This window comes from Phacochoerus africanus, chromosome 5 (assembly GCF_016906955.1).
Source record: "Phacochoerus africanus isolate WHEZ1 chromosome 5, ROS_Pafr_v1, whole genome shotgun sequence".
NCBI classification, from domain to species: Eukaryota; Metazoa; Chordata; class Mammalia; order Artiodactyla; family Suidae; genus Phacochoerus; species Phacochoerus africanus.
In genome coordinates this window covers 118,523,752-118,551,545 of record NC_062548.1, presented here as the reverse complement: position 1 = coordinate 118,551,545, position 27,794 = coordinate 118,523,752, and the positions used below count along the sequence as shown (strand labels likewise).

The 27,794-nt window shown below is 38.3% G+C and overlaps 1 protein-coding gene across 8 annotated transcripts in view; it reads left to right on the top strand.

Moving 5' to 3' along the window:
• Window positions 1–27,794, top strand: part of NCOA1 (nuclear receptor coactivator 1) — a 246,493-nt gene that overhangs the window by 195,166 nt on the left and 23,533 nt on the right. For all 8 annotated transcript variants that reach the window (XM_047782522.1, XM_047782524.1, XM_047782521.1 and 5 more), the window contains 6 exons: window positions 1,259–1,439; window positions 12,829–12,946; window positions 15,392–15,560; window positions 16,743–17,057; window positions 21,776–21,877; window positions 24,072–24,474. In XM_047782522.1, coding sequence (XP_047638478.1) covers window positions 1,259–1,439; window positions 12,829–12,946; window positions 15,392–15,560; window positions 16,743–17,057; window positions 21,776–21,877; window positions 24,072–24,474 — 1,288 coding nt within the window. The remainder of the gene's footprint in view (window positions 1–1,258; window positions 1,440–12,828; window positions 12,947–15,391; window positions 15,561–16,742; window positions 17,058–21,775; window positions 21,878–24,071; window positions 24,475–27,794) is intronic.

The window sequence follows — 27,794 nt, the reverse complement described above, 5'->3', positions numbered from 1 at the left end:
GTCCAGTTTTTGAATTTTTTCCTTTATGGTTAGTACTTTTTGGACATGTCACAAAAGACGTGTTCAAAAATAATCATAGTAGTTTTATTTGTATTAGCCAAAAAACAGAAAAATTCCCAAACCCATCACAGTAGAATTGATAAATATATTGTAGCAGGAGTTCCCATCATGGCTCACTGGCTAACAAAACTGACTAGGAACCATGAGGTTGCAGGTTCGATCCCTGGCCTTGCTCAGTGGGTTGACGATCCGGCGTTGCCATGAGCTGTGGTGTAGGTCACAGACGTGGCTGGGATCTCTTGTTGCTGTGGCTCTGGCATAGGTCGGCATCGTCAGCTTCAATTAGACCCCTAGCCTGGGAACCTCCATGTGCTGCAGGAGTGGCCCTAGAAAAGAGAAAAAGATGGAAAAAAAAAATATATATATATATAGTAGCATATTCGTACAATGGGATACTCTTTAGCAATGAAAACAAAATGAACTACTGCTACTTAGGACGAGATGTCTGAACCTCAGATATGTTAAGTGAAAGAAGCCAGGCATTTAAAAAAATACAAAGGGTAATTCTGTTATACAATCTAGAAACAAATTTTAGTTTAATTAAATAATGAAACCCTAACAGGTAGACATTTTATGTTGATGAATTATCTTAAGGTAATCATAACACAATAATATCTTGAAATGAAGGCCAGCCTGCTCAGACAGATGTAGGAACTGCCTATCTGTTCTAGTAGATCTGTTTCTTATTCCATTAAGTCCTTTCTGAGAAATAACCTTTCTGAGATCTTTGAGGCTAATATATTATTTATTAAAAAGTTGCCCAAATTTTTTAAAATTATTGAAAATTACATCAATGTAACCATATTTTTTATTCCATCATAAAGTAAGCCATTTTGTAAAATTTTGAAAAGTATGACCCAAAAAATCACCTACTTAGTGTCATCATAACACAGGACTCTTGACAGTTCTTTCCAGCTCAGTCTTTTTCCAATGCATAAATTTTTTACCGAGATATAGTAGATAAACATGATATACATATTATCTTGTATCCTGAAGTATATTAATATCATAAGCATTCATATTTTTTCCAGTGTTAGGTCATGTTATTTCATTGAGGCCCCAATCTAATTATTTCTTCTTTCTCCATTCTCTCATAGTCACCTTCAATTTATATAGTTTAAAGGAACACCTTGTTTGCTACATTGTTTCGGGTGAAAGTGTAGAATATATTTCCTCTAACTTTGGTTTTCATTCTTAGTTTACAGCTGACCTTGACCAGTTTGATCAGTTACTACCCACACTGGAGAAGGCAGCACAGTTACCAGGCTTATGTGAGACAGAGAGGATGGATGGTGCGGTCACCAGCGTAACCATCAAATCGGAGATCCTGCCAGCTACACTTCAGTCCACCACTGCCAGACCTACTTCCAGGCTGAATAGTATGTGCTGGGGACAGAACCTCATTTTAAATGTTTAATGATAATATGGATTAGTGCTTTGTCTCTCATCATTATTGCACAGACCTTTTGTTTGCTGAGAGTGAAGTATATTGTCATTAATTCCATTATAAGTCATACACAGTTACTGTTAGACATATGAACTTCACTCGTCCTGTGTATTTTAAGTTATAATATAACCTCTCCTTTTTTATAATAATGTTGAAGTGAGCAGTTGGTGATAAGGAAAGCGATTTTTCATCCTTACCCGAAACATTACATAGTAGGAGTTTAAGAAAAGTAATTTTGGGCCAGATCATGTTTCCCAAAGTGTCTTCCTTGAACATTAATCCTATGAATGGTTAAAATAGGACTTCGTGCTAACATGCACTAGGCAATTGCTACCGGACATATACACCATTACTCTTTTAAGGTTCCACGATGCATATTAAAAGTTTAAGAAGTTGTGTTAGAGAAATTAAGATTTTTTTTAATTTCTAATTTTTTTTTGCTTTATCATTATGCTAGTTTCTTTTCTTGTCTTTTTTTTTTTTTTTCTTTTTTCTGTCTTTGTAGGACCGCACCTGAGGCATATGGAGATTCTCAGGCTAGGGATTGAATCTGAGCTATAGCCGTTGGCCACGGCCACAGCAGTGCTAGATCCGAGCCACGTCTGCAACCTACACCCCAGCTCACAGCAACACACGATCATTAACCCACTGAGCAAGTCCAGGGATCAAACCTGCGTCCTCATGGATACTAGTCAGATGCAGTCCCACTGAGCCACAACGGGAACGCCTGCTGGGTTTTTTTTTTTTTTTTTTGGTTTAAAAAAATTTATAGGAGTTACCATTGTGGCTTAGTGGTTAATGAACCCGACTAGTATCCATGAGGATGTGGGTTCGATCCCTGGCCTCACTCAGTGGGTTAAGGATCCAGCATTGCCATGAGCTATGGTGAAGGTCTCAGACGCAGCTCGGATCTGGTGTTGCTGTGACCAGCAGCTACAGCTCCAATCGGACACCTAGCCTAGGAACTTCCATATGCCACAGGTGCTGCCCTAAAAAAAAAAACAAAAATTTTTTAATTTATACAATTTTTAAAGGTTAAACTCCATTTAGTTATTACAGAATATAATGTATTCCCTACGTTATACAATATGTACTTGTAGCCTATCTTGAAATTAAAATCTTAATTTAAATTAAAGATTTCTTTTAACACATCATTTACCAAACTTTATTGATAGTGGAATTGCCTTTCTCAAGTAATATATGTTACTCTACAAAAGCAGTTTTTCATGGAACACCATTTAAGAGAGAACTATGTTGAAATAGGTCATGACTGCTCTAGCTCAGGTTAGCATTCTCCTATGCAAGAGACACTTTGAATAGTATACTCCAATTCATGAAGATAGGTCTGTCAGACTCTTTTTACCCGTCAAATTTTGTAGTTTGAAAAATTAGTGGTGATAATTCCATTGTATGACCTTGGAAGTAAAGGAAACTAACCCCTCACTTTCAAAATTTGCCTGTCCCTCTTCGTATGGGACCACATGTGGGCTCTGTTTATTTTAGTCTTACAACAGCTTTTAACTATCATGGCACAATTCCTGAAAGCTTACCAAGATTTCCAGGCATCTGGAAAGAAAAATCTCAAGTCATTTCTGACATTTTTGGAAGCAATTTTTTAGCTGACCGGAACACTAATTTCAACTTTCAAGCAGGAGCCTCGGTTCAGATCTCACATTCCCCATTTATTAGCAGTAATACCTCAAGCAAATGAAGTTTCTGAGTGTCATTCTCTTTATCTGCAAAATAAGATTTAGATGAAATGACTTCAGAAGTCTCTTCTGATTAAAAGAGGAGGCTTCAGATTCTGGGATATCAGGCACAGTTTGGGAAACAATGAACGGCAAGGCTAAAAGGAAATAAAATGAAAGTCTTCATTTTGGTTTGATCCTGGTCCCCTTTCCCTTCCAATGTGGGAGACTGGAGGAGTTATATCCCAGGAGATAACAAATGGCCAGAAAGAAGATGTCTGGATATGGGTATGTATGGAGAAATCCCTAAAGTGCAAAGGTCATGCTGCCACCTAAGCATCCAACAGTGAATGCTACCAGCAGACTGAGCCCACCAGTCAGTGTTTTAGAACACTATGTCCATTTAGAACAGGCCCAGCCAAAGATCATGAGGACTTTGAAGGAAGTCTGCAACTTGAAAGAGAGCAAATGAAACAAACAGAAGAGTATGCAGTGGTGGAGTTCCCATTGTGGCTGAGCGGTAACAAACCTGACTAGTATCCATGGGGACACAGGTTCCATCCCTGGCTTCACTTGGTGGGTTAAGGATCCAGTGTTGGCTGTGAGCTGTGGTATAGGTCTCAGATGTGGCTCAGATATTGCATTGCTGTGGCTGTGGCTGTGGCTGTGGCATAGGCCAGCAGCTACAGCTCCAATTCAGCCCCTAGCCTGTGAACTTCCAAATGCCGTGGTATGGCCCTAAAAAGACAAAGAGTATACAGTGGAAATATACAGTGAGTGTGTGGACTAAAAGACATTTCCTCCATGAATAATATGGGAAAAAATGGGTCAAAGAGCAAGAAAGAACTTTCGGAAATTAGACATCCAAAATTTTCAAATTTCAAGAGAAGTATTAGAAAATAAAATGGAAAAAAAGCTTTCATAAAGAACAAAAAGACCAAAAGACAAATAGAGAAGAAAAAGGTACAAATAACCTAAGAGGGCCAATAACGTTGAGAAGAATTCCAGAAACAAATAGTGAGGAGGGAAAAAAATAGAAAAGACGATAATGTCTACCAAAAAAAAGAGAGCAAGAAGTTTGCTAGAACTGAAGCACATAATCCTCCAGATTGAAATGGTTCAACAAGTACCCAACATGTGCACACACAAGAAGACCAAAAGCTTATTATCATGTATTTCTAGAGTATCAGATATAAAGATTCTAAAAGCCTTCAGAAAGAAGATGCGAATTGCTTACAGTGAATCCTAATTGCCAAAACTTGGAAGCTATCCAGCCATGAGAAGACGTAGAGAACCTTAAATGCATATTTCTGAGTGAAAGAAGCCAATCTGAAAGGGTTACATAGCTTATGATTCCATCTATATGGCCTTCTGGAAAAGGCAGAACTATGGAGACAGTAAAAAGATGAGTGGTTTCTAGAGAGACTGATGAATGGGTGTAACCTAGGGGATTTTTAGAGTAGTGAATCTTTTCTGTGTGATAATGTGGATCCACGTTACTACTACTTTTTTTTTTTTTTGCCTTTTCTAAGGCCACTCTTGTGGCATATGGAGGTTCCCAATCAGAGCTGTAGCTGCCGGCCTACGCCAGAGCCACCGCAGCACAGGATCTGAGCCGTGTCTGCAACCTACACCATAGCTCACGGCAACACTGGATCCTTAACCCACTGAGTGAGGCCAGGGATCGAACCCACAACCTCATGGTTCCTAGTCGGATTCATTTCCGCTGCACCATGACGGGAACTCCAGATCCACGTTTTTATACATTTGTCAAAATCCACAAAATGTGCAACCACACAGAGTGAATCCTAGTGTAAACTATGGGCTTTAGCTAGTGAAAATACTAGCTCATTGGTTTTAACATACACCACACTAATGCAAGATGTTAACGAAAGGGGAAACCAATCTAAAAAAAATGGGCAAAGGATTTTAAAATACACTTCATAAAGAAGATATGAAAGTAGTCGATAAGCACAGAAAAAGATGGTCAGTGTCTTTAATCATTAAGGATATGTGAATTAAAACTATAATGCAGTACTATTATAAACCCATTGAAATACCCAGCATTTTAAAATACTTACAAAACCAAATGATAGCAAAGATGTGGAGCAACGTGAACTTTTGCATTGTTGGTAGGAATGTAAAATAGGTAAAAACAGATTTGGAAAAATTGTTCAGCAGTTTCTCTTAAAGTTAAACATGCATGTCCCATATAACCCAACATTCCAGCTCTTAGGTATTTGAGAATGAGAAATGAGAACATGTGCTCATCAAAAACTTGGCCACAAATGTTCCTACAGATTTATTCATGATAGCCCCAAACTGGAAACAATCTAAATGTTCAACAAGGATATGGTATATTTATAAAATGAAATATTTCTCAGCAGTGAAAAGGAAGGGGACTACTGGCATGTGGCATGAATTACTCTCAAAAACATGCTAAGTGAGAAAAAGTCTAGATCGTTGTGGTGGGATAAGGTAGGGAGGATTGACAGCCAAGGAGCTTGAGGGAACTTTTAGAGGTGATGGAACTATTCTGTTTTCTTGATTCAAGTAGGAGGTTATATAGGGGTTTATACCTTTTCCAGAGTCATTAAACTGTACGCTAAAAATTGATGCATACTTTTGTACATAAACTATCTGCCAATAAAATTTACTTCAGAAATATCCAAGGTTATTTCTAGCTGATAATTAGGCATCCAAGTTTCCAGTAGTATGAAGGTGGAGTAAAGCCATTTTTAGATATAGAAGGGCTCAAGTTATTTGCATGGTATAGTCACTTTCTCTACTGAAAGTCCTAGATAATATGCTTCAGCAAACAGGGGGAAAACCAAAAAGGAGAAACTTACAAGGTCCATGGGAAACAAGCATCAGAAAGTAAGTCCAGGAATGATGCATGATCAATAAGACTAGGAAACAACCAATGTAGACTGGAATGGGGGGCCCAAGTTCTCTTGAAAGGCTGCCTCCAGGGGAGAAAGGAAATGTATCTCTTTGAGTTTATGGGAGATATTCATGATAGGTTTATGTCATAAATGTTAAAACATTTGAAAAATTCTAGAAAAGCAGGAAAATGAAAAGAAAAAAAAAAGGTTAATTGTTAACTCCAGAAAAAAGGAAGCATGAGAAATTCCTGTTGTGGCTCAGGTAACAAACCCAACTAGTATCCATGAGGACAGGAGTTGGATCCTTGGTCCCATTCGGTGCGTTAAGGATCCAGCATTGCCGTGAGCTATGGTATAGGTTGAGTGGGTTAAGGATCTGGCATTGCCATAGGCTGTGGGGTAGGTTGCAGACAAGGCTCAGATCTGGCATTGCTGTGGCTGTGGCAAAGGCCAGCAACTACAGCTCCAATTTGATCCCTAGCCTGGGAACTTCCATATGCTACCGGTGCAGCCCTAAAAAGACCAAAACAAAAAACAAAAAATCATGATCTAAAAAGGATGTTTGAACATAGTACACAATATGATCTGGCAATGAGAAATATTTGTATAGTTAATACTCAATATATGGAGTAATACTTCATAATCTAAATGTTAACTTTTTATTTTATAAAAATGCTGTGATCTCTGTTAGGGACATAGGAGGTAGTAAGAGAGGTAGATATGAGAGAGCTAAAACCTTGTCTATCACGATGGTGAGTCAGAACTCTAAAAATGGAGATATCTTAGAAATAATTAGGCAAATGCCGAAGAAAAGAGCTACACAAGTTGTGACTGGCCATCTCTATTGAAAGGGGAGGAATCAAAGGATCAGAAGGGGCAAGACAGGAAACCATTTTTATTCATAACAGACCTTTTTGTTCTGACTTTTAAATTTATGTATATGTGTTAATTTGATGAAAATTAAAGCTAATAAAAATAGAAAGTGTCTTCTGGTAGCTCTGCAAGTTGGCGAAAGTGGAGTGTTTTTCATTCATGACCTGTCTTGAGACATATAGCTCTTTTTTTCTCTCTTGAGATCTCACCTGAATACTGTTCAGTGTATGAAAGTATGTAAATAGGCCAGGATCTGTTCAACTTTGTCCCATAGTGATGGCAAAGGCCAGAAGCCTGGAAGGGAAGATACTGAGGTAAATGGGGGGGAGGGGGGGGTGATAGCTCCAAACAGCCAGTTCACAATGTTTCTATACAGACAAGAAACAAAGCAGGTTTTAAGAGGCGAAGCGTAAGGCTAAGGAAACAAGTTGGACAGGAGAAAGGAAAAGAGAACAAAGGGTTGGAGAAGGAAAAAGAAAGAAGAGGGAAAAAATATGATCTTGTAAAGAGAGAGAACAGCCTCTGATTCTCTGCCCCTCTAGCCTCTAGCTGTCCCCCGCTGCCTCTCCCTAGAGCCGGAGTCCATTATGGAAAGGCTGATTCCACGTCTTCATCTGGTGCCCATCCAGGAAAATCAATAGTCTTTCCTGACTGGAGTCTTCAGTCTTAAGCTGAACCATGTCAAGTGCAAAGGTCTCACATAGGAGAGTTAATTATTGTGTTTCACCTATTAGAACTTCTGGATCTGTCTGCCGTGTCGCCTTCTCTCATTCTTTTCTTTTCCTTGCCCTTCTGCATTGCATTCTGAGAGAGTCTCTGGGCCAGATTTTCCAGATCAAAGCTGAGTCTTCATCCATTTCCAGTCTGCTCTTCTGTCAGTCTATTGTGTTCTTTTAATTGTTGCAATTGTGTTTTTAAAAAAATTTTTTCTTAGACGTCTATTACTTTATATATATATGATAGACTTTTAAATGTGTGGTGATAAATTTAGCATACTTACTTTGGAGCTCATCCATTTTCTGTCATAATCTTTTTTTCTTCAAAGTTTCTTTTTTTGTTAAATTTGCTATTGTTCTTTCCTGCTGTTGACTTTTTTTGAATGTTTGGTGAATTTGAGCCATCTGTCCATGTGTACTGAAAAAAGACCTAGAATGAAACATCTTGGTAGCTAGAGTGTCTCTTGAGCTAAAGTGAGAAGCCCTTTTTGCCCTGGCAGTGAATGTAGGTTCTGATTATAGAAGCCTTGTTTCTTAGTTGTTGTTGTGAAGGAGTGGGGGTTGGTGATGGGGAAATCCCTCGTGGCAGCCCTTGCACCCACGTTGGGAGATTCCCTGGGCAGAACTCCCACTTTGAGTCATGCACTCACCACTTTAATCCCATGGGTAGATGCCAGAGTCAGCTGCACTCAAAGCAGGGCCTGGTGGCAGCTGTTCAGTTGTCCTTTAATTATCTGGGCAATCACCCATGGCCTGTTCCTTTACCTGCTCAACTGACCACTGAGTTTGGAGTTGTTCTGGTGTTGAAAAAAACTCCCATTTTTGGAAAACCTTCTCTTTGTCCTGATGTAAGTTTTCTAGTTTAGTTGAATTTCACTCTCAATTTTAGCTTTTCATATGTCTTAGAAATTCTTCATTGTTCTAGATGACTGCACTACTTCTTTTGGCCTCTCCTTCAGATGTAAAATTATTTTTCCCCTTTTTACTTCTTTTATTTCAGTGATAATTTTAGAGAGAGAATAAAATGTAGGTAACATAAATCTGTCAAATTGAACCAGAAATTTTCCTTAGATCTGTTTACATATGAGAGAACTAAGGTCCAGAGTATGAAAAGTAAGCACACACCTAGACCAAAAACTTGCCCAGAAGTTACCCAGTTAGTATAAGCAGAACCAGGATTTAAAATTCAGTCAGCCTGGTTTTAAAACATGGTGTCTATATGCATACACAGTCATGCAGAGTGACCAAGTGATTTAAATAATTTGGTTGGAAATGTACTGTGGGAGCACATCAAGAGACAACTTAGAGGGATGTTGATCAAAATATGCATAACGTGCTTTCTTGGCAGTACCTTCAACACCTCTGCTATGTCCTTGTAACACTGTCTCCAGATTCCTATCCTTTGAGGTGGATTTGACTTCTGAAATTGTGTGAAGTCATTTGGAGCCAAATTTGTTGATCCAAAAAGAATAATACTTTAAAAAAAAATCAGAACCAAAATTAGACGTGATTATAAGACGTATTTTATTGAAGGACTTGTACACTGGTTAAGACAGTTCTAAAAGAATTCCAAAAATATTTGAACGTTGATAACATTACTGGAGTAAGTGAATGACCACTTAAGATGGTTTTTATGTTCTGTGAACATACACATTCTGAGATGATTATCTTTTAAATCTTATTAGACTAGAGTACATTAGGAGTACCGCCTACCTCTAAAAATAGAGTTTCACATAAAAACTTTTCAGTATCTAAAAAGTGCAGTTTTATTTCCCTGTTTTCATGGTTGTGTTTAGTGTGTTGAGGCTATTGGTAGGTATCTTTCGCTACTGCAAAACTGCAATGAATAATCTTACGTAGAGATAATTGACCATATTTGAGAGTATATCTGAAGTAGAAATTCTGAACAGAATTGCCAGGTCAAAGGGTAGGTAAACTTTGCCAAATGGCTCTCTTATGCCAGTGTAAGCGCTAACTGACAATGTTCCTCTTTCCACACCTCCTTTCCAATAAGTTGAATTATGCACTTTCTCATCTTTGCCAACCTGACGGGTTTTTTTAAGTATCTCAATGTAGTTTTAAACTATTTTTCTTTTATCATGAATTAGGTTGATCATTTTTCCGTGATTTTATGTGACCTTTTCATATGCTCTGACCATTTATCTGTTGGGTTTTTCTGTTTTTATCTTACTGATTTTATATATACTTTTGGAATATGAAATGAAACACTTTGCTGTGCATAGTTAACAGCCAGATGTAACAAAACTGAGCCAGAAACCTCTTTACCAACAGCTGAGGAAAAAATGAACTGTGAACATCAGAATCACCAGATACTGCATCAACTCTTAATGAAGTGAAGTGTGCAAAAGCCACTCTCTTGATTAGACAATGCTTTCTACTTTGTGTGAAGAAAGAAATTTAATTTTTAGTAATATAAGGGTTTTTTGTTTTTGTTTTTGGCTGGGATCATTGTGGCTAATGGGAATAGGATGTTGAGCCTTTTGTACAGATGATTAAAAAAAAAAAAAAACACAAAAGAAAAACAGAATACTTGATCAAGAATCCCTAAAACCTTGTTTTAACTGCCCTGATATCAGCTGTTTCTCTCCAACACAGGGAGTGGTAAATGCAGTGATGTTTCCCTTTAAAAATTCCCCTGCCTATCTTGTGTAACATATATACATACTCACTCACATTTGCAGTAGAGACACAGACATGACCAAAAATAGTTGGTTTGTTCCCTGGACAAAGAGAGATAACTTGGGTGTTTCGTAAAACACTCCAGCAAATCCTCGAATTTTTTTATAGAAATCAGTTTCTAAAGGAAGTCCTGAAATGTTGAAATAACTTTTAGAATAAAAACCAACTTCTTTTAAGCATACAGCCTACACAAACAAAGCTTTTTGTTGAGTCAATGATTGATTTCTTTGGGGTTTTTCCTCGTGGTCACCAAATTTAGCACATGAATCTTATTTTATTTTGAAAATATTTTATCCAATTTGTTTTCTTGACATTTTTCCCATCAAGACTAGTAAAATGAGATACTGTCCATTTGCTAAGGCAAATAAACTATCTTGTAATACTCAGTACTGATGGTAGATAGCCATGTAGAGTTTCTTTGATTCTTAAATATAATTATTTTGTTTAGGTTAGATTTCTAAAATGCAAAAAGATTGAGGAATTAATGTGTGGAGCAGAGCAATGGACAATTTAAGATTATCATCTTTAACCAACTTCCTGACTGAGTAATGAGAGCAATTAAGTGATTACTTTCCCATCAGCATTTATTGTTGTTGTTTCGAGTTTTTTGTTTGCTTTGTTTTTTTTAGAATCCTACAGAATTTGATTTCTCTATCATTTCTCATGGTAGAGAAGACAAGTTTAATTGCAAGCTATAATTCTTTGCATTTAGAAGTGAATGTGTTTTTATATGGACTCCTATATCTCATTCAAACTAAATGTTGAATATATTTCACATCAAAGTGAGCCTAACGTGTTTGCTGTCGTTAATAAAGATCAGTATCCAGCATTAAATAAATTTAGAGGGCATCCTTAAATCTACTTATTCTCCATTAGGATGAGGAATTCTACCTAATTATGATTTTTCTTAAGATGCCGAGGCATTTTTAATTTCGGGTTTTGGTTTTGGTTTTAGTTTGCTGGGGCTTCCACAATAAAATACCACAGACCAGTGACTTAAAGAACAGAAATTTATTTTCTCACAGTCTGAAGGTTAGCGGGTTAGCAGGTCTAGTGTCTCCTGAGGCCTTTCTCACTAGCCTGCAGATGGCTACCTTCTTACTGTGTCCTCATGGTCGTCACTCTGTGCTGTCTGTGTCCTAATCACCTCTTCTTGTAAGAACATCAGTCATACTGAGCTCACCCTAATGACTCTGTTTTAACTTAATCACTTCCCTGAGGGCCCTGTCCCAAATATAGTCACATTATAAAGTGCTGGAGGTTAGAGTTTCAACATAAGAATTTTGTTCATTTTAGAAATTACAAATAACCACTAGAAACACTAAAAGAAAATAAAAGTAATCCTTAATCTCATAGTCTACCGAAGGACATATAGCCTATCAGAATTTTTTCTACTAAAATATATAAAATAGTGGGTAAAAATGGAATCATCCCAAACATAGTATCTTTTTTTTTTTGCTTTTTAGGGCCACACACGGGACATATGGAGGTTCCCAGGCTAGGGGTCGAATCAGATCTGTAGCTGCCAGGCTACACAGCAACACAGGATCCAAGCAGTGTCTGCAGCCTACACCACAGCTCATGGCAATGCTGGATCTTTAACCTAGCAAGCAAGGCCAGGGAATCGAACCTGTGTCCTCATGGATGCCAGTCAAATTTGTTAACTGCCGAGCCATGATGGGAACTCCCCAAACATGATATCTTAGTTTATACTTTTTTTATTTTCATTTATTGGCATGTTGTAAATATCTATACCATAAATTATTAAATCAGTCAGTAAATTTCTGGAATTTAGGTTATTTACAGATTGTTTCCTAATATAAATAGTACAGAAATGATCAAACTTCAAAAAAATTACCCCAAACTTTCTAAAATGTGCATACTATTTTCTTCCATTGCAAAACATAACTCAACCTCTCTTTGCATTTGTCATCATTATAGACATCAGTTATTGTGCTGTTATTATAAAGCTGTATTTTTAATTAACCACTGTAGAGTTCTGTCCATTTACTAAATGGCCCCAGACTGCAGTGCCCTTTAGTCTCTGTTCCTGCCTTTTATAGAACATATTTTATCTTTTGCTTGCAGCTCTCATTTCATGATAATAACACTTATAGTATATACTGATATGATACAGACTGAAAAAGCAGTGAACCAAAATTATGATTCTTTAAAATAAATAATTTCTGAAAAGTTCTAAGTGATTCTCTTATGATAATATGTACAAACTTTTAACATCAGACTCTTTTTGACTCAGAGACCTTTTCTCACTTTCTCATTTAGTTGTTATATGGCCACATTTTAGACAGCTTAAGTTTCTGATTAAGTGACCTATGTATCACTGAGGTAGCTTTTTACAGGGGAAATCTCACTCTACTATACAATATATTACTTCTGAAAATTATTATCGTCTTCCATTTGAATACATCCTGATTTATTACCTTTTCTTCTTTAACCAGGATTACCTGAGCTAGAATTGGAAGCAATTGATAACCAGTTTGGACAACCGGGAACAGGTGATCAGATTCCATGGGCAAATAATACGGTGACAGCTGTAAATCAGAATAAACCAGAAGAGTGAGTAATACATTTTGTATATTACAAAGTATCAAGATACCAGTTTCTACAGCAAAGAACTACTTTTCCCAAACTAGATTCCAGTCTTGATTGGTATTTGTGAGATATTAATAGAAGTGAATGTTTAATGAAAAAAAAAAAAGGGTGGGGGAGGACACCAAGTTAAACAGAGTTATTTACTGCATGACTGCAAGGCCAGTGTACATTGTAATTACCAGGAGATTGATACAGTATGCAGCTGTTGTTTTCATCTTTTTTCATCTTCTACTTTGCTTTACTGATTACCATAGAATTTATGGGACCTATGGATGAATTGGCCTCAGCACAACAATTATGTTGCTTCTTGAGTTATCAGTTATATAATTATTTTGTCCAGCTTTTCTCTTTGTCTGGAGCAAGAGTGCCTAAGACCGGAAGGTACTTTGTACATCTATTCGGTGACCTATCTGGGTTAGAATTTAATTCCTTAATCCACACAAGGAGGTCCATTCCAACACATAGAGTACATCTTGTATATAACAACCAAAGGATGAATGGGTGGTACCAAGTGTGGTTTGGAGCCTTAACTGTGAGCTGTAGTCCCAGTTCCCTTCCCCAAAAAAGAATCCTTGTAATTACATAATTATATTAGTAGTATTAGTACTAGTATTATTTTCTATATATTTCTGAGTTTTATGCAATTGGTATCAGTTTCGATTAGACCACATATTTCCTACATATAATCAACAATTTGTTGCTTACCACTGAGCCTGTTTCATTTTCCTAGTTTGATTTATTTTATAAACAGTAATGATGTCATGTTATCAACATGATTTGAACATCTTTGAAGATGGCTCAATTATCAATAATTAATGGCAACCATAAGATAAATAGAATTAGTATAAATCTTATTGTAGGCCAAGTGATTTTTTTCTGAGTTTATGGTTGATTTTTTTTTACTTTTATTTAAAATTGTTTTGGGGAGTTCCTGTCCTGGCGCAGTGGAAACAAATCCGACTAGGAATTATGAGGTTGCGGGTTCAATCCCCAGGCCTCGCTCAGTTGGTTAAGGATCCAGTGTTGCCGTGAGCTGTGGTGTAGGTCGCAGATGTGCCTCGAATTTGGCGTTGCTACGGCTGAGGCATAGGCCAGCAACTACAGCTCCAATAAGACCCCTAGCCTGGGAACCTCCTTATGCCACGGCACAGCCCTCAAAAGACAAAAAAAAAAAAAAAAAAAAAATTGTTTTTGGAGTTCCCAGTCTATACAATAGAATCATCAGTGTCTCTGCACAGATCCCAAGCACAGTGTTAGTTTAAAGGGCCCAGCATTGGACACCTGCAGCATAGGTCCTAACTGTGGCTTAGATCTGATCCCTGACCCAGGAACTCCTTTGAACACCTGGGGTGACCAAAAAAAAAAAAAAAAAAAAATTCGGAGTTCTCATCGTGGCGCAGCGGAAACAAATCTCACTAGCATCCATGAGGACGCAGGTTCGATCCCTGGTCTCACTCAGTGGGTTAAGGATCTGGCACTACCATGAGCTGTGGTGTAGGTCGCAGATGTGGCTCAGATCCTGCGTGGCTGTGGCTGTGGCATAGGCCAGCGGCTACAGCTCCAATTTGACCCCTAGCCTGGGAACCTCCATATGCCGCAGGTGCAGCCCTGAAAAGACAAAAAAGACAAAAAAAATTTGTTTCTCTTAATTATGGTAATTTTTCAGGCTGTTTCTGTAAGCTAACAAGAAGAATATTAAAACAGAGTTCAATGACAAAATAATGAAAAATATATTTAAGCGACATACTCAGTGTCATAAATTCCTGCACGTTAAGTATAGAAAATTTTATTGCATAAAAATGCATCTCTGAGAGTTCCTGTCGTGGCTCAGCGGTTAACAAGTCTGACTAACATCCATGAGGATGCAGGTTTGATCCCTGGCCTTATTCAGTGGGATAAGGATCCAGTGTTACTGTGAGCTGTGATGTAGGTGGCAGATGCAGCTTGGATCCTGAGTTGCTGTTACTGTGGCGTAGGCCAGCGGCTACAGCTCTGATTCAGCCCTTAGCCTGGGAACCTCCATATGCCGTGGTTGGGGCCCTAAGAAGACAAAAAGACCCAAAAAAAGAAAAAACCTTAAAAATGCATCTCAGAGTTCCTGCTGTGGCGCATCAGGATCAGCTGTGTCTTGGGAGCACTGGGATGCAGGATGGATCCCTGGCCTGACACAGTGGGTTAAGGATCTGGTGTTACTGCAGCTTAGGTCACAACTGTGGCTCGAATCTGATCCCTGGCCTGGGAATTCCATATGCGACAGGGTAGGCAAAAATGAAAGAAAGAAAAAAATGCATCTCAACAGAGAATTTCCTGGAACTAGATTTGCTTATGTATCTCTGTATTTGCATTCTTAAGATTGAATACTTATTTGCTCACATCAGTCATAAACTTTCTTATTTTTTGATTCTGTAGCCAGTGTATTAGTTCACAATTAGATGAGCTTCTCTGTCCACCAACAACAGTTGAAGGAAGAAATGATGAGAAGGCTCTTCTTGAACAGCTGGTATCCTTCCTCAGCGGCAAAGATGAAACTGAGTTAGCGGAACTAGACAGAGCTCTGGGAATCGACAAACTTGTTCAGGTACTTACTGAATTTGGAGTTAATTTAAATGACGCCGCCCTGAGAAGCTAGAAAAAGATTTTTTAAGCAAGGTTTTTCAGTGTTACTCTCACTGCGTTTTACCTGTTTTATAATTTACCCTTGTGAGAGTTATCAAAATATATAATAGTTAAATAATGAGCGTTTAAGACTAAAAATATCATAACAATTAGAATTAGAGAGTTGTAGCCTTTTACTACAGAGCATAATCTTAGAAGCTCCCCCAGAACAGAATCCAGATTTTATATCATCATTTCCTATTTTAGGACTCATATTTATCCTTCATTCATGCCATTCCAACTTCCAGGTTAGTATTTTCCAGACTGCGAGGTTAAAAAATCAATTTAGGAGTTTCCTAATGGCTCCAAGGGAGTGGGTTCAAGATCTGGTGTTGTCACTGCTGTGGCTTGGGTCACTTCTGTGGCGTGGGTTCAATACCTGGCCTAGGAACTTCTGCATGCTGTGGGCATACCCCCCTCCCCCAAAAAATCAGTTTAGTACATGATGACCAGCATATTTTAATGGAGTAGAGTGGTGTAGAATACAAAGTATCAGGATGCAGAAAAGGGAAGTTCTATTCCATGAAACTCTTTCTGGTTACACACACACACACACACACACACACACACACACACACAGTAGGTCACAATTAATTAAACTGTATTTCTTACATTGAGTAGTAGTCAAAAAGTTTGAAAACCATAGCTCTGTGGCATTCTGTTAGGTCAACTATGAATTTTTTTCAAATGAGACAAAGGCATTAATTATGTACTTGAGATAGAAAAATTAATCCTTGCTTTAGGAATCTACTTCACATGGTAACCTATTAAATATTGCATTTGTTGATTCTTAGGCTTTGCAATGAGGTTCTTTTCAAACCTTTAACTTCATTTCATTGATGTAGGGCCTTTATTTTAACCATATTTTCATCTCTTTACTGAGATTTTAAATATCTTAGTTTATTTGTTACTCCATTCCAGAAGTAACTTTCATAAGTGATTCCTTTAAGTAGCAAACTCTTGGAGAGCTTCATGAATTCAGCATGAATATGTTACGATGAAACTTTCTAGAGGTAACATGCTCTCAGCTCTAAATTATACAGGGAAGCATATCATTTACTGGCAGAAATTTATTCGTAAAATGTTCTGGCTTATTTTCTGACAGGGAGGAGGATTGGATGTATTATCAGAGAGATTTCCACCACAACAAGCAACACCGCCATTGATGATGGAAGAAAGACCCAACCTTTATTCACAGCCTTATTCTTCTCCATCACCTACTGCCAATCTCTCTGGCCCCTTCCAAGGCATGGTCAGGCAAAAACCTTCATTGGGGACTATGCCTGTTCAAGTAACACCTCCCCGAGGTGCTTTTTCACCTGGCATGGGCATGCAGCCCAGGCAGACTCTAAACAGACCTCCAGCTGCACCCAACCAGCTAAGACTTCAGCTTCAGCAACGATTACAGGGACAACAGCAGGTGAGTCCTCTTGTTTAGCAGATGATGCTTTTTAAAGATATGTGCTAACTCTCTTTGTAATAAGACAGCCCAGTTGCTGCAATAAAAGTGTCAAGTCCACTCCCAGAAGCTTTATTACTCAAAAAGTCATCTTTGGTCTGCTTGGATAAGAGTAAGGGACATTCATTCAATTAAAGACTGCTGGCTCGGAGTTCCCATCGTGGCGCAGCTGAAACGAATCCAATTAGGAACCATGAGGTTGCCGGTTCCATCCCTGGCCTCGATCAGTGGGTTAAGGATCCGGCATTGCCGTGAGCTGTGGTGTAGGTCACAGACCGGCTCGGATCTGGCGTGGCTGTGGCCGACAGCAACAGCTCTGATTAGACCCCTAGCCTGGGGACCTCCATGTGCCACAGTTGCGGCCCTAAAAAGAAAAAAAAAAAAAAAAAAGACTACTGGCTCATAACAGAGTACTTTGACACTAATAGTTTAAAAGCAATTTACTGTACTCTTGTTTTTGGAGATTAAAAAATATTTAGGATGAACATCATGCAATTATTAAATTAACAGAATTGAAATATAGCTTAAATCTGAAATAGGGCATCAAGATATTCTGTTTCTGATTGTTGGAACAGAAAATGAAGTTTACATTGTTTGCAGTTAGAGTGAGTGAAGCCTAATGATATTATTATACCAGGAGAACAGAGGAGAGGATAGTGTGGGAGTCCTGGGAGCTATGGGTGAGTTAAATATTTTCTCTTGTGACAAGTAATGAGTAGGTATAATGACATAACTATTTAAAATTGTATAAGCAGCAGTTATAATCATCAAGAACCAGAAAACTGAAGGACTGAGGACTGAGACTCTAGATCGTTGCTTCTTGCTATTAATCCTTTTTATCTTTTAAAACATATGTCTGTATTGCTTTGGATTTTTTAAAAGTATCATTATAAAATTAAATTCAATAAATATAACAAATAATATAAAAATGCTTCTATTTCACTTAAAAGGAGGAAGGTGATGCTAAGGCATTGGGAAAAAAAACATCCATTCAGAAAGACAAAATGATAGCAAGTCTGAACTATATGTGTGTGCACCTGTGTGCACTTTATACACATAAGCTGGGTTTGTGCTCTTCCCACTGGTCTCAGGATGCACATCTCCTTTAGTAATATAACAAGCCTTTCCACGGGCCTTTATAGGCTTTTGAATTTGTGTAACCAGCTCTGAGGATCGGCAGCCTCTCTCCTCCCACTTCCTAACCACCCTCCCACCACCACCGAAGTTAAGATTTCGGAGGAGATAAAAGAAATGGTGATCCTTTTAGGAAGACTTCCTTGGAAGAAGTAGAACTTGACATCCTTGTTGGAAAATGGGTAGCATTTTAATAATCAGAGAGAAGAGGCGGGTCACTGTGAGACTGCTGTATACAGCATTAGTTAGGTTGTACACCCAATCAAGAGGAGGGGAAAATGAGCAAGAATTATTCCAAGGGCAGGAATCGATTATTTTCCTTTAAGAGAAAGTGCTTATAGATTGCTGCTTTTAGAATAATTCCTTCTACGTACAGAAATAACCCATTCATTTTCTAAGGCTTTAACTTATTTTCTAAGGTTGTTTTCTCATTGTACTATTTCTCAAGCATTTTTCTTCTGTCCCCACCCATTTCGTTCTTGTGTTATCTCACAATTCAAAGAATATATAAAGCTACAAGTTTGGAATCCCAACTCCCACTTTCCCAGCAATTTTACTTCTCTTCGTCATTAAGTCTTAATGTATTTTCACCTACCCTCATTGCTTTCTCTTCTGTTTTTAGACTTGCTGTTTTTTCTGCCTTGAGTTAACTCTACCATCCTCTTTGCCACCTGGCATTCTCATCTTTCATGGTCCCACTGAGCTCACTCATGTCTTGGTCTCTGCCTTCATGTCCTACACTGAGCTAGTTGCTCCCTCTGTGCTGCTGTCCATATCTCTGTATGTGCCATGTAGCACTTGTGCATTGCACTCTTCTTCTTGGGACTCTGCCACTCCAGAGCTCCCAGAGAAGAGAAATTTGCTCACCTTCATAGCCTTCAAACTTTATTATATAGTGTCTTTACATGTATTGAGCTTTTTGACAAATCTTTTTTAAACTAATGGTTCATTTAAATTTATGCCCCACGTCTATTGAGTCTAAGAAATATTTATATTTTCAGGAGTTCCCGTCATGGCACAGTGGTTAACGAATCCGACTAGGAACCATGAGGTTGCGGGTTCGATCCCTGCCCTTGCTCAGTGGGTTAACGATCCGGCGTTGCCGTGAGCTGTGGTGTAGGTTGCAGACGCGGCTCAGATCCTGCGTTGCTGTGGCTCTGGCGTAGGCTGGCAGCTACAGCTCCGATTAGACCCCTAGCCTGGAAACCTCCATATGCCGTGGTAGCAGCCCAAGAAATGGCAAAAAAAGACCAAAAAAAAGAAATATTTATATTTTCATACTTGAGTCTCTTTGACTTTTAAAACCATAACGTTGATACTTATTTTTGACATGATTCTGAATGTTTTATCCTATTCCACAGTGCTTGAAAGTTGTAATTTTAATATTTATATTATATTGGGCTTTTACCTCCAAATCAGTTTGTAATGTCATGGGAGTCAAAAAATGAATAAAACTAGAGATATGAGTTGAGCTATTTGGAGATGAGAGATTTAATCTCTGTTCACAGCTTTTTAGATTCTCTTACAAAACTTTCGTAGGCTTGAAGATGCTGTTGTGGCACAGCAGAAACTAATCCAACCAGGAACCATGAGGTTTCGGGTTCAATCCCTGGCCTTGCTCATGGGTTGAGGATCTGGCGTTGCCCTGAGCTGTGGTGTAGGCCAGCAGCTGTAGCTCGTTTCACCCCTAGCCTAGGAACCTCTATATTCCATGAGTGTGGCCCTAAAAAGCAAAAGAAAAAAAAGAAGCCTTTCCTAGGCTTTCTAGTTTGCATATAGTATATTAAAGTATATTAAATGAATTAAATAGACATATTTTAAAATATATTTGATATGCCAATATATTTTACATTGATATATATGTCAATTATTTTATAAGTAATTTATAAGTTATTAAGTACCATATAAAACCAAAATAGTATTGATATTATTGTTACTATTATCTCTCCGATCAGTTTATTCATATCCGAGTATTGAGCCAGAAATCCCTTAAGCAATAGATTGTTTATCAGGAGTATCACTTCTAAGGATGCTTATTTTGTTACCTGATAAAGTTAAGGCTGCCTATGACCCAAAACTTCTAAGCCCGATATTGACTGTATCTTCCAAATTGGTGTTCCATAGATTATTCTAGGCAATAATAATAAATGTTAATGGCCATATGTCAGAAAAAAAGTTTTATGATAAATTGCATAATTTATCCCTTTCTTGGAGCTCCACAATGTGCTTTTGGCCAATTAAAGGCTCATAAAAGTACTATAGTAAAGAAATCTGTTTCACCTTGTGTAACCCATTATTTCCAATGCTTAATACAGCACAGCATGCGATTTTCCTGGCACAGCTATTAATATCCTGCAGAACAGGGTTCTTTAGAACACCAATTTGGGAAATGCTGGTCTAAAGTAATTACTTCTTCTAGTTAAACAGTCCATTTTCTCAGACTATTTGTTTGTTACATAATTCTCTCCAGCTAATAAAATCACATTGTATTTTCTCCAAATACGTACCCCTCAGACAGGTATCCTCCAAGTCAGAAGTACTTCAACTTTTCCATTTATCTTCAAGACCTTAATAGAATGTTCCCTATTGTACCTTTACTTTTTTTACTCACAACAATTTAAGACCTAGAGCTGATGTTTCTTTTTGTTCTATTATTGCACTTATCTGAAATAACTAAGTAACAATGTGTTTTTAAAAGTATGATAAGGGTTCCCTGGTGGCCTGGTGGTTAAGGACTTAGCATTGTCACTGCTGTGTCTCGGGTTACTCCTGTGGCTCAGGTTAGATCCCTGGCCCTGGAACTTTCGCATGCTGCAGGTGCAGCCAAAAAAAAAAAAAAGTATGATAAACACATGGGGAGTGGTGGGCATTTAAAAGTAGATGGAGTTCCCCTGGTGGCCTAGCAGTTAAGGATTTAGCATTATCACTGCTGTGACAAGGGTGCAGCCATAAAATAAAGTAGAATGGCATACACTTAATATATGCATAGGTGTAGATATATATGCAAGTACATACAGGTATGTACTTGCATATGTATGTGTACATTGTGTATATGTTTTCCACTTTTAAATCCTCAGCCATTAGAGTTCTGAAGGGAGAAAATATTAGGTAAAAGTTAGGAATTGCCAACCCTTTGGCAGATAAACATGAGAAACAATCTTACTAAACCTGCAATACTGGAGTTCCCATCATGGCACAGTAGAAATAAATCCGACTAGGAACCATGAGTTTTTGGGTTCGATCCCTGGCCTCGCTCAGTGGGTTAAGGATCCGGCATTGCCGTGAGCTGTGGTGTAGGTTGCAGATGCGGCCAGATCCTGTGGCTGTGGCGTAGGCCGGCAGCTGTAGCTCCGATTTGACCCCTAGCCCGGGAACCTCCGTATGCCGTGGGTGCAGCCCTAAAAAGCAAAAATAAATAAATAAATATAAAATAAACCTGCAATACTAAAACTTTTTAGTAATCAATAAAAAGTTTGTTACTCTAAAGGGGCCATGCTATATATTTATATGTAGAAATATGTCTCATTGTTTCCATTTTTCTCTAGTTGATACACCAAAATCGGCAGGCTATCTTGAACCAGTTTGCAGCAAACGCTCCTGTTGGCATCAATATGAGATCAGGCATGCAGCAGCAAATTACACCTCAGGTAACGTGAGAAAACCAGACATTGTTAGTACATCTCTAACCCAAGTTGTGTTTCTTAAAGTGTTGACTCGGATATCTTTGAAATTGTCTGTGAACTGATCTTTTAATGATGTTTGTACTGTAGTTTTCTTCTAGAGTGAATTTATAATCAACCTGTGATACCCCTTACTGATATTTGATCTAAAGCTGAGGGCTCTTTGTTTTATTGTTATTATTGTCATTGCTATTAGATATCAGATGACTAAGTAGAAAACTCTTATTGCTGTCCTGAATAATACCTGTAATAAGAAGCCTCAGATATGAAACTCTGTGAATGGTACCTGAAACCTTATCAGAACCCTGCACGTTGCTTAGCTATCTTAACTACCTCGTGTTCTCTGCTCAGTCTGAGCATCAGCATTTTCTCTTTTTTGCTTGTTTCAGTAATCCTTGTGTGTGAACCCAAAGCCATTCAAACCAAACATAAAAAGAATTCAGTAGCTTTCTGAGTGTTATCTAGTGCTTCCTCCCTACTTCTACACATACTTTAATAGTTTTTGCTTCAACCAGTTTTTTATGATTTCCTAACCAGTACTGGGAAATAAGGGTTTTAGAGAAGACTCAAAACTCTTCTCCATAAAATGGACCTGGACGGATTGGGGAAAAATACTAACCAAAAGGATAAATATTGATGAAACTGCAGATGAGCAGCAGATATTGGCATCTTTGTGGATCCAGATTTTGGTTTCTTTGCTTTAAAAATCTCAGTGGTGGAGTTCCCGTCGTGGCTCAGGGGTTAATGAATCTGACTAGGAACCATGAGGTTGCGGGTTCGGTCCCTGGCCTTGCTCAGTGGGTTAACGATCTGGTGTTGCCATGAGCTGTGGTGTAGGTCACGGATGTGGCTCGGATCCTGCGTTGCTGTGGCTCCGGCATAGGTCGGGCGGCTACAGCTCCAATTCAGCCCCTAGCCTGGGAACCTCCATATGCCGCGGGAGCAGCCCAAGAAATAGCAAAATAAATAAATAAATAGCCCTTCTATAAATAAATAAAAATAAATTTAAATCTCAGTGGTTAGCTCCTGCAGAGAAATTAGATTATAAGGAAACAAGACCCCACTTTTGGGGTTCACACAAAGACATCTTCCATGAGTAAGTCGGTATGTCAGTTTCTTCCAGATTGGACTACATCTGTTTAGCAAGTTTATTTTTATGGAGCTGTATGGCTTTAGTCAGGTCCTCAACCTGAATGGGTGTTTCCTGAGGAAGGCTTTATTGGCATGTCATGTCACTTTGCAAGTTAGACCATAAGGTGACTTCAACCTAATTTTATCACTTCTTTCATCATTCATAATTGTATAGCTACTAAAGCACTTATTCTAATGCCCAGAGCAATCTTGTAATGCAGCAGTGATACAAAATACCTGGGTTCATTTATTTCTCATTAATTATTTTCTTTTAAAGTGATCAGTTGGCATTGGATCCTGGATTTCTGATTCTTCCCTTTTTTTTTTTTTTTGGTCACATCCTTGGCATGTAGAAGTTCTCAGGCCAGAGATCGAACTCATGCCACAGCAGCAACCCAAGCCAATGCATTGACAATGCTGGATCTTAAAGCTGCTGAGCCACAAGGGAACTCCTGGAGGTTTTTTGGTGGTATTTGTAGGTTTTTCTAATTGTGAAGATAATGCACATTCATTATAGATAATTTGGAAAATACAGAAGAGTGTAAAGAAGAAAATTAAATCACTTGTAATCAAATTTTATTCATTTAAGTAAAGTGGAATAAATGATCTTTGTGGAAAAAAAGGGAAAACTAAGTTTCTCCATGCTTGAAACACAGTAAACTTTTTGGAAATGAAAAAGAAAACCTAATGCCAGATAAGATAGAAGTCATCAATCACATTTTCTTTCTCTTCTTTATGGTATTCATGTTTCTCTTAACAGTTTTCCTGGTCTATATTATAATATTAATCAATATGTACTTCCTTTGACTTTTATAAGTTCTAGGTGACTTTAATCTCTAAAATGTACTTAATTCATTTTCTCCCCTGTGGCTATTACTTTGAGGTTTTGTTCCTTTTCTACTTTTGTTCTCCTTGTACACTGATTTTCTACATATTCTGTTGCCCCAAGCTACTATGCCTTATCCTGTAAGTTTTCCAAGAGCAAAATAAAATTAGAAAATGAGGATTTTTTTTTTTCTGTCCTTTGTAGCCACCCCTGAATGCCCAAATGTTGGCCCAGCGCCAGCGGGAGTTATACAGTCAACAGCACCGACAGAGGCAGCTAATACAGCAGCAGAGAGCCATGCTCATGAGGCAGCAAAGCTTTGGGAACAACCTCCCTCCCTCGTCTGGACTGCCAGTTCCAATGGGGAACCCCCGTCTTCCTCAGGGTGCTCCACAGCAATTCCCCTACCCACCAAACTATGGTACAAATCCCGGAACTCCACCCTCTTCTACCAGTCCCTTTTCACAACTGGCAGGAAACCCTGAGGCAACCTTGGGCAACCGCAACAGCATGGTGAACAGAGGCATGACAGGAAACATGGGAGGACAGTTTGGCACTGGAATCAATCCTCAGATGCAGCAGAATGTCTTCCAGTATCCAGGATCAGGTATGAGGATTACACCTTTATGTTGCTTTTATAAGCTCAGTAGCTCTCAGTACCCATGGGCTCTATATCTTTGGATTCAAATAACCCCAGATCAAAGATATCCCCCCTAAAAAAAATTCCAGAAAGTTCCCAAAAGCAAAACTTGAATTTGCCACACTCCAGGAACAACTTTGACATTGTGTTTATGTAGCATTTACATTGTACTAGGTATTATAAGTAATCTAGAGATCATTTTAACTATATGGAAGAATGCACATAAGTTATGTTTCCCCATTTTATATAAGGGACTTGAGCATACATGGATTTAGGTGTCCATGAGGGTCCTGGAACGAGTCCCTCATAGATACTAAGGGACAGCTGTTCCACATACAGGGTCAGGTCTCTCTCTTCACATGTGTTTCAGTTCACTGACATTAAAGCATTTTGCTGAAGAAGAAAGACGCTGATATGGGAGTCAGGAGATGCAGGCTCTAGGCTTTGCTCTTAACCACTAAATGGTTGAGACTTGTCTCTCTCATTGATAGCTAACACGATTAAGTTATAGGATCCATAGGACCTGTCTGATTCTAAAATTTTTAACATCTTGTCTGCAAAGCATATTCTTAATTTCTTACTTTCATGAGTCCCTGTGAGAATATAAGGAAAAGCCCATGTTAAACAATGGGTGTAGTAAGTACATAAATTCAAAGTTTGCATACAGTTTTTTTTTTTATCATCCTGCAGATTTTGTTTCTGATAGCTTACATAAGAATAATCAGTCTTCACAAATTATCTCAGACTTCTTATTGGTGTCACGACTCTTAGCTGCTTAGGTTGTAAGATATCCCTCTGCAGTTATTAGGCAACTTTCTCAAATGCTTTGTTCTTTTTTAATCTTACATTTGCATTGTCTCTTTCCTGTTCCCTTTGTCTCAGGTAATGATATCTTTTTAAAATTTTTCTTCTATCACTTGGAGATTCTAATAGGTAATAGAAATAAAATACATTTGATTAATCCACCAGGTTTAATCAAACTTTAATGTAAAATTAATGGCAAATTCCTGGGGAAAAAAATTAAAATATATCCCTTCAATTTAAAAATGAAAGAAAAAGTAAATTTTAAGCCTGCTTAAAAATGAATTTTAATGAGAAGGCTGCTATTTGACTTGAATACAATTTTGAAGTTATATAGAGATTTTTTTACATGGCAGTATGCTTATCAACTTTGACAGCCAAATCAATTTAGACTTTTCATTCTGGTGGCAACAGGTGCTGAAATCCTTTGACTATTAAATTAAGTATCTAGGGAAACGTGTCAGAGAGCAGCAGAATTCTCTAAGACATTTTAATCAAAATTATGCCACACTGGTTTCTTTGTCCTCAAGACAATGAAGTCATCTTTGGCTGGTTTATATCACTTCCACTATATGTGTGGGCAAGAAAAGGGTTATAAATCCATATTTTAATTATAATATTTCTGAACAGGAGTGGCCTTCAAAAGAGTTGTATTTTCATGCGTCTTAATATTTCTGTATGCAGAGAATTTGACAAGCTTCCTTCACTTTATTCTAGCCCACAGAAGTACTTCCTCCAGCATTAGAAGACTTCTGTTGCTCGATTTCCCCATTCTCTTCCAAAATGTCAGCATAGCAAAAAGAGCGAATAGATCCTGACTAGCATTTATGGCATTTATTGCAGAGCCTTAAATCAAAAGATTTATCTCTTTTATTGGGAGAAAAATAACTACAAATAAGCCAAACACTAATAAATTCCCCAATAAATTCTCTTATCAAAAGAAATGAGTTCTGTTGTGGCTCAGCAGCAGGTTAAGGATCCAGCATTGTCATTGCAGTAGCTTGGGTCGCTGCTCTCTTGTGAGTTCGGTCCTTGAACCAGGAATTTCTGCATGCCACAGGCACAGCCAAAACAAATAAACAAAAAGATGGAAAATAGTACTTCTCAAAAAGCTTAAGTGTAGAACTACCATGTGACCCAGCAGTTCCACTCCTGGGTATATAGCCCCCCCCCCCAAAAAAAAATGAAAACACTAATTCAAAGAGATACACACCACTCCAGTGTCCATGGCAGCATTATTTACAATAGCCAAGATAGGGAAGCAACCTGAGTGCCCATCAATAGATGAATGGATAAAGATGTGAGGGGGAGGGTGTTTGTGTATAATGTGTATATTATATATCAGTGTAATTATATAGGTGTGTATTATATAGATAATGGAATACTAGTCAGCCATAAAAAATGAAATTTTGCCATCAGCCATAACATGGATGGACTTGGAGGTTATATTGCTAAACGAAATAAGTCAGAGAAAGAAAAATATTGTGTGATATCACTTATATGTGGAATCTTAGTGCAACAAACTAGTGAGACGCAGATATAGAGAACAAACTAGTGGTTACTAGTGGGGAGAGGGAAGTGGGAAGGGGAAGTTAAGGGTAAGGGATTAAGAGGCACAAACTACTATGTATAAAATAAATAAGCTATAAGGATATCATATGCAACACAGGGAATTTAGCCAATATTTTATAATGACTATAAGTGGAAATTTTGGGGGGGCCATACCTGAGACATGTGGAAGGAAGTTCCAGGGCCAGGATCAAACCTACACCACAGCAGTAACAAGGCCGGATCCTTAACTTCGAGACCACCATGAAACTCCAAAAATTAATTAATTTTTTAGAAAAACACAGTACTTCTGTCAGTTTTCAGTCATGCTCTTTAATACTTCATCTCTGGAAAGCCAGGAAAGGAGAACTACCATCCTGCTCCTGTTTCTTGACAAAAGCACCTAGAAAAGTGTTCCAAAACCCCAGTGCCTGTGAAATTGACAAGACTTCCTTCAGGATTGTGGGTCTAGTCTTTGATCTCTTGCAAGTCAGTGTAGAACACAGTGATGGAGACAGTGAGTGGCGCGGCCTTCTTCTCCAGGCAGTGGAACCAGATGTGTTGCTGCCCATTGTTAAGTATCTATCTGGTACCTGGAGTTTTCTTCCAGTCCAACTTTTTTTTTTTTTTTCCGCTTTTTAGGGCCACACCAGTGGCATATGGAAGTTCCCAGGCTAGGGGTCGAATAGGAGCGACAGCTGCCAGCCTACACCACAGCCGCAGCAACATGGGATCTGAGCCACATCTGTGACCCACACCACAGCTCAGGGCAATGCTGGATCCTTAACCCACTGCGAGAAGCCAGAGATCCAACCAGCATCCTCATGGATACTAGTCCGGTTTGTTACTGCTGAGCCGCAATGGAAACTCCCTTCTAGTCCCAACTTTTGACTGACAAAAAATACCTTTCACAAAATAAGAATTTCTGTTTGATAAAG